The sequence below is a fragment of the Triticum dicoccoides genome, chromosome 4B, assembly GCF_002162155.2.
Source record: "Triticum dicoccoides isolate Atlit2015 ecotype Zavitan chromosome 4B, WEW_v2.0, whole genome shotgun sequence".
Classification (NCBI taxonomy): domain Eukaryota; kingdom Viridiplantae; phylum Streptophyta; class Magnoliopsida; order Poales; family Poaceae; genus Triticum; species Triticum dicoccoides.
Window position 1 is genome coordinate 628,374,005 of NC_041387.1, and position 13,226 is coordinate 628,387,230.

The 13,226-nt window shown below is 49.1% G+C and overlaps 1 protein-coding gene across 2 annotated transcripts in view; it reads right to left on the reverse strand.

Annotated features, from left to right (window-relative positions):
• Window positions 1-3,098, reverse strand: part of LOC119291875 (ubiquitin domain-containing protein DSK2a-like) — a 7,308-nt gene extending 4,210 nt beyond the window's left edge. Inside the window, exon 1 of one of the 2 annotated variants that reach the window (XM_037570688.1) lies at window positions 2,790-3,098. In XM_037570688.1, the coding sequence (XP_037426585.1) occupies window positions 2,790-3,036 (247 nt within the window). In that variant the 5' untranslated portion in view covers window positions 3,037-3,098. Of the gene's footprint in view, window positions 1-234; window positions 488-2,789 lie in introns of those variants that run through there. The other variant, XM_037570689.1, reaches the window with a different exon arrangement.
• Between the last annotated feature and the right edge of the window lie 10,128 nt (window positions 3,099-13,226).

Consider the following 13,226-nt stretch of genomic DNA (forward strand, 5'->3'; position numbering starts at 1 on the left):
AAATATAGGGCACTACTTGTACACATCGTCAAAGGGGCTAAGCTGCATCTTGTCCTCCTGCTAGCAAAACAAATCAAGGCAGGCATTGCATCTAAGACACAGGCGCCACCCAAGGCAGACCAGCATAGCGCACGCATAGGAACTAACAAATCACACCATCAGCCACGCCAGATTAGGAAATCGCGGCGAAAACCAAGCTTCTCATGGTGGGGGTAAGGAAGCACACGAACGCACCGTAGCTGGCTAGGGTTTGGTCATCCTTCAAGATCCGGCCTTTGTAGATCAGCCGCTGCCGCGCCGCCGGCACGTTGCAGCTCCTGGCGAAGTCCACCTTGAACTCCCAGACGGTGTCGCCCAGGTCAGCCCACACCAAGAAATCGTTCCCCCTGGTGTCCCGGATGTACAGCGCTACCAGCGCGGCCGGGGCCGCTTCCGCAGGCTCGCTGCCCACCTCGCCCTCGCCGCCGCCCATGCCCCTAACCCAAGGTCGATCCGGCCGGCTTCCGCCCAGATCCGGCTTGTGGAGTGGGAGAGGGGAGGGGTTTGTGTCGTGTTGTGTGTGCGAGTTTGTCCATTCTCCTCTTTTCTCTCGCTTTTGTACAAGCGCTCGCTTCGTCAGATGAGCAAGAGCGGTTGTGGGCGGAGATCTAGCGGCAGCGAGGGCGTGTGGCAGGGATGGACGGTTGGGATCGCTTTGCGTGATGTGGGGTAGGTAGACCCCGCCGCGTGGAACGAACTGTCGGGGTTGGTGTGAATGGGAGTGGAGAAGGTTCTAGTGTCAAGGCCCCGTCGCCGGAACACGTAGTCCGTCCTGTCCGATAGTATGCATTGTGTGTCTGATACGTGCTGCTCCCTCGTTTTTGTCATTAGAGATAGTACTGCTCTGCTCCCTAGTTGTTTCGGTGCTAAGCTTTTGCATCGACTCATGGAAGAAGATGAAATTCCATCAACCGCTCCGGCAAAAAAACTTCAAAAATACGTGTGGAGAGTTGGAATTGCTTTTATCGCTCAGGCTTGCTAAATATCAGTCAACTGAGATTTAGTGGAGTCTCGATCGACACACTTGAGCCGATGTTGCTGGTGGTGCAGCACCCCGCACCATATGGATGGTGTGATCGGTCTCCACACCTTCAAAAGGGAAGGGGGGAAAAGCACCAGAATGAGAGTGAATTTGTAAAATTAATAAGGTGTACTTCCATGCATCACCATCCATAATCCTGAAGCACATGGACAGGTAAGTTATTAGAATTGCCACCTCGTTTGTGCTTCAAATCTGTGTGTACCTACTGAAGTTCCTAGAATCAAGCAACAGACTACTGACAGCAACTCTATATAAAGCAGTCGGTCCTACACAACCACAAAGGGCATTTCTATATCCAAAGTTAGCGTGTTCTGATAGTGTTGTCTTAACTGGACAGGATCTTCTGTACTTACATTCACACACTAAAACATGCAGATATAATGTGGCTCCATATTGTTCTGTCATGACTTGTGACACATAGCTCAAAGGCATGAAAACAAAAAATAAAAAATTCTTTCCAATAAATTGTCAAATACATATAGTTGATTTTTTTTACTGGAGGTACCAGTCTAGCATGAGAAATTTGTCCACGTTTAGTTCCTTCTTATTACATGGAGTTAATGATAATTGAAAGGAATTTTCCAAATTATACATCTTCTTTGTATGGCAAGTTCAAGTATGTTAGAATAGCAATGTATGGCAAGTTTACTCATACTTGTCCAAAGGAACAAGCTAAACATGTCATGTTGATGTTGTGACTTGCATCAAAAGTGAGCTTATTCAACTTTGCCAAGTACCAAACATGAACATGAAGCAATGGTTAGAGAAAACACCTTTTTCATGAAGATCAAAACTACTTAAATACATGTACAAAACAATATCTACAGAACAGTAGATCTGATATGGTAATTTGTAGGTACAGATTAAAATAGGCGAGGATGCACTAAAACTTTGCAACAGTTTCAAATAGAATTTCCTGTTTGATGAAGAGTGCCACGTGGATAATGCAATAAAAGATGGTTCCTATTGTTGTCGAAACATGACAAGACTTTAATGCCATAATAGGAATAATAGCATCGTGCCGGCTGAATGAAAACACGTTACAAGTGGATGACAATGGTTGATAACACGTAACCCTAGTAACAAGCACTTGAAACCAATCTAAATACAGTTATGGGCGGGAACCTGAAAGCATTAACAATAGCCTTCCTGGTGGCTAATCAGTGATTGCTAAGGTGCTGTCATGCTGCAATCCAGCAAGATGAGTCCATTCGTGCATGATTACTGTCTGTATGCCAGCGCCTAGGATTTTTTTGCTTACCAACGCAAAGTGCAGACGTGACGCCAGCACTTGCATGCCGCAATGGTGTCTGGAACTACATTCATGTGGAGGCATCAGAGCAGCGTTCATTTCACTTCTATAGCATAATGTTCACTAAGGTGTGCTATCATTCAACACTTATAATGCTACTTATTGGGCTATGCCTCTGCAGCAATCCATCAACCAAGGAGGCAAGGACCACAGAAAATTATAGGGCATCCATCGCATGCATTCTCGAAAGAGCTAAGCTGCATCTCGCCCGCCTCCTAGCAAAACAAGTGAGGCAGGCATTGCATCCAACACAGAGGGCACCACCACAGGCAGACCAACGCAGCGCAAGCATCGGACCTAACTAGCCACATCATCAGCCACGCGGAATAGACTACGGGAAGTCGCACCGAAGCCCAAGCTTCTCAGGGCGGGGGATAAGGGAGCGCACGCACGCACCGTAGCTGGCTAGGGTTTGGTCGTCCTTCAAGATCCGGCCCTTGTAGATCAGCCGCTGCTGCGGCGCGGGCACGTCGCAGCTCCCGGCGACGACCGCCTTGAGCTCCCCGACGGTGGCGCCCAGGTCGGCCCGCACCGCGAACTTGTTCCCGCTGGTGCCGCGGATGTGCAGCGTCGCCTGCGCGGCCGCGGCCGGGGCCGCTCCCGCCGCGGGCTCGCCGCCCGCCCCGCCCTCGCCGCCGCCCATGCCGCTGGCCCGAGGGTCGATCCGGCCTGCTTCCGCCCCGATCCGGCGAGTGGAGTGGGAGAGAGGGGGAGGGGTTTGTGGCTTGTGTCGTGCTGTGTGCGCGAGTTCGTCCGTCCGTTCCCCTCTTTTCTCTCGCTTTTGTACGAGCGTTCGTTTCGCCGGAGGAGGAAGAACGGCTGTGGGCGGAGGATCGGGCGGCGGAGAGGGCCCCGTGGGGCGGGGACGGACGGCTGGGATCGCTTCGCGTGATGCAGGGTAGGTGGGCCCGGCCGCGTGGAGTGGGCTGTCAGGGTCGGTGCGGATAGGAGAGAGGAGAAGGTTCTAGTGTCAAGGCCCCCGTCGCCGAAAGACGTAGTCCTGTCCGGTAATACGCATTGTCTGTCCGATACGTGCTGCCCCCTCGTTTTTCTCATTTGACACGGTACTCGGCTCCCCAAGTTGCTTCGATGCTAAGCTTTTGCATCAGTTTTTTTTAATCATGGCAGTATAAAGAACATCAGAGGTAATAAAAACGAAAAGCAGGTCCGTGGACCTCCTAGATGACTGCAGAGCGAGTGAAAGGGGCGTCGACATCATTGCCCCTTCTTCACCGGACCTGAACAAACCTTTGTTGTAGTAAACAGTCGAAAAATCGTCGTGCTGAGGCCTTAAAGAACCAGCAGACAAGAGCAGCAATCATCGTGATGAAGAAAGTCATGTATTGGATGATCAAACCTATAAACACCCAAACGAAGACGAACAAAAACTGGATCCAAACAGATCCATTGAAACCAGCACTGACCAAATCTCGCGAGCTCCGACAGAGACACACCTCCACACACCCAGGGGCGGACCCAGGATTCTGCCAAGGCCAGGGCCCCAGACTGCTACAACGCATCTACAGTGTCGCTAGAGTGCGCGATATGCTACATTAAACGAAGCAATTCATCTTCATGCCCCAGGCCCAGCCCCCCGACCTGGGTCCTAGATCCGCCACTCACACACCCATCGACGAAGCCAGATGCACCATCCGAACGGAGATATAAACATGGGAGACATTATTCATACTGAGAGACATCGCTGACGGTGTTATGTACTAAGGGGTACAAACCACGTCGGCCTGCCAAGTCATGGGTTGGCTCGAGGATCCAAGACAACCAATGAATGGGCCATGTCTACCATGGTCCTCGGCATGCTTAAGATGAAATTCTCCGAAGACTTGGCGTGCTCTTTAAGGCATGTTCAAATCATTGACAAGCTTATCCCTAGATGTAACCGACCTATATGTAACCCTAGATACCCCAACCCTTATATAAGCCGAGTGATTTAGTCCATAGGGCAGAGTTAGGTACATTCATACAATTTTGACATGGATCATCATGTATTTTGTAACCCATCACAATCAATAAACAGAAGCATGAAGTAGGGTTTTACCTCTTCGGGAGGGTCCAAACCTAGGTAAACACCGTGTCTCTTGTTCGTCCTATTACCATTCATCCGAGATCACCAGCTCGAGACCCCTACCCGAGATCTGCCGGATTTAGCTTCGTCAATCGCCGCCGCCACACAGCTTCAACCAAGACGTTGAACCTAACAAGAATAAGAACGGGATCCCTCCCGACAATGGAGGGGGGGTTGAGGTCCTCCGCACCTACATGGCCCAAAGGCCATCAAAGATGAGGCGGACCAACAACGGCGCCGACGAAAAGAGGAGGAAAGCCGGAGATATTTTCTTGTAGATAATTTTTTGGCTTACTGAAGAAGATGAAATTCCATCAGATGCTTTGAAAGAAACAAACTTTTAAAATAAGCTTGAAGAGCTGGAATTGCTTTTATTGTTTGAGCTTGCTAAATATTAATCGATTGATACTTAGCAAAGTCTCAGTCGACACACTTAGGTCGTTGGGTCAACATTGCTTTACGTTTGCTTTACGATTCGTGAGCGTTGCTTGTCTCGTGTCATGCCGACCCATTTATGGTGTGACATACTTGTTTATTTTCTTTCATTTTTGTTTTTTCTTGTGTTGGGCATGGATCCACAATGGATTAGGCATGATGGAGGGGTCTCTTTTGTCAATTGGCCCCTTTTATGGCGTGTGAGAAATCTCATGTTTGTTAAGCTATATTTTGTTTTTGAATTTGATGGTTCATTTCTATTTTATTTTTGTTTCACTTAAGATCAATCTGATCATTCTTATACTACTTCTAATTCATATGGCAAGTTGTAAAAAAGATTACGATTCTTCATTTTCCCTACTTTATTTTTCACTGTTCTTTTTTTTCCTTTCGCCCTTTTTGTGTCCTTATTTATATGTTCATGTAGAGACCCTCCTCCGCCACTTCTAGGGGGTGTTTTCTCAATTTAAGTGGTTTCTCACATGTTTGTGATAGTTGCATCTTCACCCTTGAACCGCAATTGTTGTTAGCTGAAAGAACATGCGGTGCCCCCATGTTTAGTTTTGGTAATTAATGACAATCTCTATGGACTAATGGTTGCCTTGAGTTTTATTTTAAGGATTTGTCCATAGGCATTTCTTGAAGTCCATGTGTTGGTTTCAAGGAGTTTATGAGTTGACCAAAGTGCTATTAAGAAATTATTCTAAGATTGGTCATGTGAATGTTGAGCTTATTGCAAGCATGTCTTGAAGAAGAAGATTGTGTGATCATTCATGTTTACCTTCAAGACATCATCCAAATGAAGAGAGTTGGAAAGATTTAAGGTTGATCAAGACTAAGTCAAGAGTGAATCAAGTTGATCAACTCACAAAGCGTAGAAGATGTACCGAGAGGGATCAAGTGATCCCATGGTATGGTAAGCATTGTCCATTGCGCTTTGTGTACTAACCCATGGTCTATGTGAGAGTTCTATGTGGGGTTAGGTACATGTTCATGGGCTTGCGTCAAGAGGAAGATATCGCTCAACCCATGGAGAGGATGACATCAAGTGGTGATCGTCATCAAGATTGTCGTGTGTAAGTTCAAGTGGAGCATCACGAAGAGATCAAGTGCTTGAAGCTTGCCGTCCATTGTGGTGTCAATGGACTTGTGAAGATGTGCCGAAGAGTGGGTCACCCATAGTGGAGTATGGGGGAGCAATCATCTAATCTTCATCGAGCCAATGCAATCAAGAAAGGTGGTCCAACTTGAGGGAGTCAATGTCGGTGTCAAAAACGGTGGATCTCGGGTAGGGGGTCCCGAACTGTGCGTCTAAGGCTAATGGTAACAGGAGGCGGGGGACACGATGTTTACCCAGGTTTGGGCCCTCTCTATGGAGGTAATACCCTACTTCCTGCTTGATTGATCTTGAAGATATGAGTATTACAAGAGTTGATCTACCACGAGATCGTGATGGCTAAACCCTAGAAGCTAGCATGTGATTATGATTGTTCTTGTCCTACGGACTAAACCCTCCGGTTTATATAGAAACCGGAGGGGGATAAGGTTACACAAGGTCGGTTACGGAGAAGGGAATCTACATATCAAAATCGCCAAGCTTGCCTTCCATGCAAAGGAGAGTCCCATCCGGACACGGGACGAAGTCTTCTATCTTATACCTTCATAGCCCAACAGTTCGGCCGATGTATATAGTCCGGCTGTCCGAGGACCCCTTAATCTAGGACTCCCTCGGTAGCCCCCGAACCAGACTTCAATGATGATGAGTCCGGCACGCAGATTGTCTTCGGCATTGCAAGGCGGGTTCCTTCTCCGAATACTTCCAGGTACCTGTTTTCAGAGAGCAGTGTCCGTCTTCCCATTTAATGTCACGCTCATTGGCTTTCGTACCTTCATGGTGCCATCTTCCACGTGTCAAGCGAATGCGAGAGGTCGGGGCATTTTTACACTTGCCACTGAGGGAGTCCTGGACTAGGGGGTGTCCGGATAGCCGAACTATCATCATCGGCCGGACTCCAAGACTATGAAGATATAAGATTGAAGACTTCGTCCCGTGTCCGGATGGGACTTTCCTTGGCATGGAAGGCAAGCTTGGCGATACAAATATGTAGATCTCCTACCATTGTAACCGACTCTATGTAACCCTAGCCCTCTCCGGTATCTATATAAATTGGATGGCTTTAGTCCGTAGGACGAACAAGAATCATACCATAGGCTAGCTTCTAGGGTTTAGCCTCCTTGATCTCGTGGTAGATCTACTCTTGTAATACCCACATCATCAATATCAATCAAGCAGGACGTAGGGTTTTACCTCCATCAAGAGGGCCCGAACCTGGGTAAAACATCGTGTCCCTTGTCTCCTGTTACCATCCGCCTAGACGCACAGTTCGGGACCCCCTACCCGAGATCCGCCGGTTTTGACACCGACATTGGTGCTTTCATTGAGAGTTCCTCTGTGTCGTCGCAATCAGGAGGGATGCCTTTTCCCGTCTTTAAAGACGGCGCCATCGTCAAGGGAGCTTTGGCCCATGGCTAAACTATCTGGCTAGGCGGTTTTCTTATGACCGCCTGTTCGGCCACCGCTCCGACAATGACCTCTCGAGTCATCAAAAGCGATCTTCACGTCAACTCGGAATTCGCCGAGCAGCTAGATCCGATGGAGCTCTCCTTCGTAAATGAGCTCTTGGATCGCATCACCGCCCTGGGAGTCACCACAGACTACGATCAGATTGGGCTTAAAACCGATCTGAGAGAAATTAACTCTCCCCAGGCTACCCACCATGTTGTCGTGGTAGAGGAACAACGCGGCGACTCTTCCTCTATGTTAAAGACCAGTTATGTCCGGATTCCCGATCCCTTCATGCCGGATTCCCGCGGAGGGACGGATGTCAATCAAGTACTGAACCTAAAGTCAGGCATCGGACCAGATTTGTTGGATAACATCCAGCAATCCAAGCTTCCAAATCCGGAAACTTCTTGGCCTTTGAGCCTCAGACCGGGCGGGGTTCCGAATTTAATTCCGCCCGCCCACCCAAACATAAGCGATTTATCTCAAATACGGCAAGAGCCCGATGAAACAGTACATCACTACTGGGCCAGATTCCTCCTGGTCATGGACAGGATAAAAGATTGCCGTGAGGAAAGCGCAATCTCAATTTTCTGCAACAATTGCACGGACAAGGGAATCATGAGCGCCATAAGTCGTCGCGAAGTTACACGCTTCGCTGATCTGGCGACCATAGTACAAAAATACTATGCGATGGAGAGTGCCTGGAAAAGCGAAACCAGGTTTTGGGACAATTCGGCCCTGAATACAACCCTAGTTCGAAATAAAAGGGTGCGTCATACTCAAGCACCTGGGTTAAAAACCAAAAAGCAAAAAACCCCTAAAGGGCACGGAACCGTACTGGAGGGATGGCTCAACGGACCCTGTAAAATCCACAATACGGAGGGCGCCACTCCAACACATAGCCTTCGAGCATGTTGGATACTACGGCAGGTGGCCAAAAGTGGCGAAAGCTTTCTAGCCCCGGGTTACCAGCCCAACAGTACCAGTACGGTATTAACAGTCTTCAAGACTTTCGCATCAAATAACATGCGGAAACGAACAATCCGCAGCCTCACCGAAGTCTACCAAGTAGCAACAACAAATCCATGGAGCGACATGGCTATCACCTTCAATGCCAGCGACGAACCTAAATTCCGAACAGCTCGAGCACCGGCCGCATTGGGCCTCAGTCCGATAGTGGACGACTTTCGTCTTACCAAGGTACTCATGGATGGCGGCAGCGGATTAAACCTCATCTACGAGGAAACCCTCCAAAAATGGAAATTGACTGGAGCCGCATTGAGCGAAGCAGCACAACCTTCAGAGGAATAATCCCTAATCGAGAAGTACGCTGCACAGGAAAAATCACACTAGACGTAGTGTTCGGCTCGCCGGACAACTACAGGTCCGAAGAGGTCACGTTCCAAGTGGCCCCATTCGGCAGCGGATATCACGCCTTGTTAGGGCGAGAGGCATTCACAATCTTCCAAGCTATACCCCATTACGGGTACATGAAGCTCAAAATGCCCGGGCCCAATGGAATAATCACTCTTGTCAGTGATCCAGATATAGCACTCCGCACTGAAAGTAAGACAGCCGCACTGGCCCTAGAGGCATTATCCGAAGCCCTAGCGGAAGAAGAACTCACTGCGCTGCGCTCCACGGTGGATAGGGACGATGTGATACTCGATAAGAGGTCTAAGTACACCTCTTTTAAACCAGCAGACGAAATAGTCAAATTCCAGGTCCATCCAACGGACCCTACAAAGACGGCCTCCATTGGGGCACAATTATATCCTGATGTAGAAGCTGCACTACGAGAATTCATGCGGGAAAATGGGACATTTTTGCCTGGCACCCTTCAGACATGCCAGGAATCCCACGCAGGCTGGCAGAACACAGCCTAAATATCCTAAAAGGATTCAAGCCAGTCAAACAGGCTCTTCGGCGATTTTCTGAACCCAAACGACAGGCAATGGGAGAGGAGCTAGCCAAACTCTTAGAAGCCGGATTCATCAGAGATATAAAACATCCGGACTGGCTAGCCAACCTGGTAATGGTACCAAAAAAGGACAAATCCTGGCACCTTTGTGTCGATTTCAAAGACCTTAACAAGGCCTGTCCAAAGGACCCTTTCCCTCTCCCTCGCATCGACCAAATCATCGACGCCACCGCAGGGCATGATTCATTGTGCTTCCTCGATGCATACTCCGGATACCATCGAAGCAAGATGGCGGAAAAAGACCAGGCCGCAACGGCATTCATTACTCCATACGGACCATTCTTCTTCAACACAATGCCCTTCGGACTCAAAAATGCCGGTGCAACATATCAGCGCATGATTCAGACATGTCTGGCCACCCAGATAGGCAAAACAGTGGAGGCGTACGTAGACGATGTGGTCGTTAAGACCAAACACGTCGAAACTCTAATAGACCATTTGAGGCTTACATTCGACAACCTCCGAGCATACGGCATTAAGCTCAACCCAGAAAAATGTGTTTTCGGCATACCAGCCGGAAAGCTCTTGGGCTTCATTGTATCCGGTAGAGGAATTGAAGCAAACCCAGCCAAGATCTGGGCTCTGTCACAATTGGATATCCCAAAAGACCTCAAACAAATACAAAAATTGACGGGATGCGTGGCAGCTCTAAGCCGCTTCATCTTCCGTTTGGGAGAAAAGGCGCTGCCCCTCTATCGCCTCCTCTGGCGCACCGAACACTTTGAATGGGCGGATGCTGCCACGGTCAGACTCGAAGAAATTAAGGCCATATTGGGAACAAATCCGGTCCTGCCCGCGCCCAACTTGGGCGAGCCTATGTTATTATATATCGCGGCAACACATCAAGTTGTCAGCGCCGTACTCGTCGTCGAACGAGAAACAGAAGGGCAAAAATTCCCTCTTCAAAAACCAGTGTACTATGTATCCACTGTCTTAACTCCATGCAATTCCCGGTACCCACATTATCAAAAGATAGCGTATGCGGTGTTCATGGCATCCTGGAAGCTGCGACACTACTTTCAAGAGTGTTCCATAACGGTGGCCTCCGAAGTACCTCTCAACGATATTATAAATAATCGCGACGCGACGGGCAGGATTGCAAAATGGGCCATTGAGCTCTTACCATTTGACATAACCTACAAACCACGGCGAGCTATAAAATCGCAAGTTTTGGCTGACTTCATCGCCGAATGGACCGAAGTCGAACTCCCTAAAGAGTACGGCGCATACTCCAATTGGATCGTGCATTTCGACGACTCTAAAATGTTGGCTGGCTTGGGGGCTGGCGTCGTCTTGACGTCCCCAACCGGAGACACAGTCCAATACGTACTTCAAATAATGTACATGGACTCCAACAATGCAGCCGAATACGAGGCCCTTCTACATGGCCTCCGGATGGCAATCTCCATGGGTATTCACCGCCTAGAGGTGCGCGGGGATTCAAACCTCGCAATATCCCAAGTAAATGGAGACTTTGACGCCAACGATTCGAAAATGGCAGCCTATCGTAACGCCGTCCTAAAAATGTCTGCCCGGTTCGAAGGACTCGAATTCCACCATGTAGCCCGGGAAAATAACCAGGCAGCAGACGTGTTGGCACGCGTCGGTGCAAAACGCGGCACCGTCCCTCCAAACATCTTCCTGGAACGGCTCTTTAAGCCATCCGTATTATGGGAAGAGGAGTCCGGAAATAACAACCCGGAACCAACTGCACAACCCAACACATAACATTCTGACACAATCGGTGGATCAGCCAATGAAATAACACCTTCAGCCCACGAAATAATGGCAGTAATTGCCCCGTGGACGGAACCATTCCTAGCCTACTTAATCAGGCAGGAACTTCCCGAAGACCAAAATGAGGCCCGCTGCATAGTTCGGCGATCTAAAGCCTACAAGGTCCATGAGGGAGAACTTTATAAGAAAAGCACAACCGGATTCCTTCAAAGGTGTATCTCCGAAGAGGAAGGGCGAAATCTCCTGGCTGAAATTCACGCCGGACTCGGCGGGCACCACGCTGCAGCCCGGGCCCTTGTAGGCAAGGCCTTCCGTACAGGATTTTATTGGCCGACAGCCCGGGCAGATGCTCAGGACTTAGTCCAACGATGCGTTGGTTGCCAGCTCTTTGCTAATCAAAGCCACATGCCACACACCGCCCTCAAAACTATACCCAACACTTGGCCGTTCGCGGTCTGGGGGCTTGACATGGTTGGACCCCTTAAAGGGGGAACCCACAAGCACAAATACTTATTGGTCATGGTGGACAAATTCACCAAATGGATAGAGGCCAAGCCGGTTAAAACGGCAGAATCCGGACCTGTGATAGACTTCATATCTGGGGTAGTACACCGTTTTGGCGTCCCCCACAGCATCATCACTGATAACGGCACGAATTTCACGGCCGACGAGGTTAAACTCTGGTGCAAAAACATGGGCATCAAGCTCGACTACGCTTCAGTCTACCACCCTCAAACTAACGGTCAAGTGGAACGAGCAAATGGTCTAATCATGAGCGGCATTAAACCCAGATTAGTGCGGTCCCTCACGGAATCTAACACGCACTGGGTAGAGGAGCTCGACTCCGTACTTTGGGGGCTGCGGACCACGCCAAACCGCACTACCGGATTCACACCATTTTTTATGGTATACGGCGCCGAGGCAGTTTTGCCCTGCGATATAATTCATGACTCACCTCGCATGCGCATGTACGAAGAAAGAGAAGCCGAGTTGGATCGGTAGGACGGTTTGGACGCCTTAGAGGAGGAGCGCGACGTGGCAAAATCCCGTTCCGCATTCTATCAGCAGTAGGCTCGAAGATATCAAAGCAGAGAAGTACGGGCCAAAACATACAATGTTGGCGAGCTAGTTCTACGCCTGCCGAACAAAAAAAAGGACAAACTTAAGCCCAAGTGGGAAGGTCCCTTCATCATCGACCAAGTCCTTACCGGCGGTGCAAACCGTCTACGCAACGCATCTAACAACTGACTCGAGCCAAACCCATGGAACACAGCCCGCCTTCGAAGATTCTACACCTAGCGCCGGACTCAGAGTTCGTCTCCTTCCTCCGTCCACCTTTCATATTTTTCGCTGTCTTTGTTTTCCCTCCTTTTTCCTCCCTCTTTCAGTACAAGCCTCTTGAGGGCTGATCTGCGCTTTGTTCTCACTCACTCGATGTGCTATCGCACTCGTTATACCTGGGGGCTTCTTTAACAGAAGCTTATTTATATGAGCTTCATGCCCAACACATGTGTCATACTTCCGCATGTACCTTTTACTCACCATTATATGCATCAATATGACTTAAGTTTTGGCCAAGCCGGGTTGCCTGGCTCCTGTGCTTACCCCTACGTTCCCGATTGTTCGGCTAAGAGGTAAAGGGAGCACCTCTGCGATTGTTACTACCGGGTCAGCCGGATGTGTACCTCAAACTGGGTGAAGCCGAAGGCTAGCGTTCTTAAGGGAATATTCGGTCGGTGACGTGAAAGATGATTTATTACTTATTTATTTATCTGCCCCCAGATGCTTTTTCTGCTCTTTTCGCAGTCCGGTCATGCACTTTAGGGCATGCCTCCCAGGGAAAGGAACCCCTAACGGAACTATTCTCCCTGGAAGATGTTTCTTACTAACCATGTAATATAACATAGCTAGTTGGGCACTTGTCTGATAAAGCACTTATGACCCCTACGCCTTGTCTCCATGCATGCCCCGGTTTTTCTTTTTTTTAACCGTAAGGGTATTCGGACACACTCTGGACTGTTGGGTCCGAGG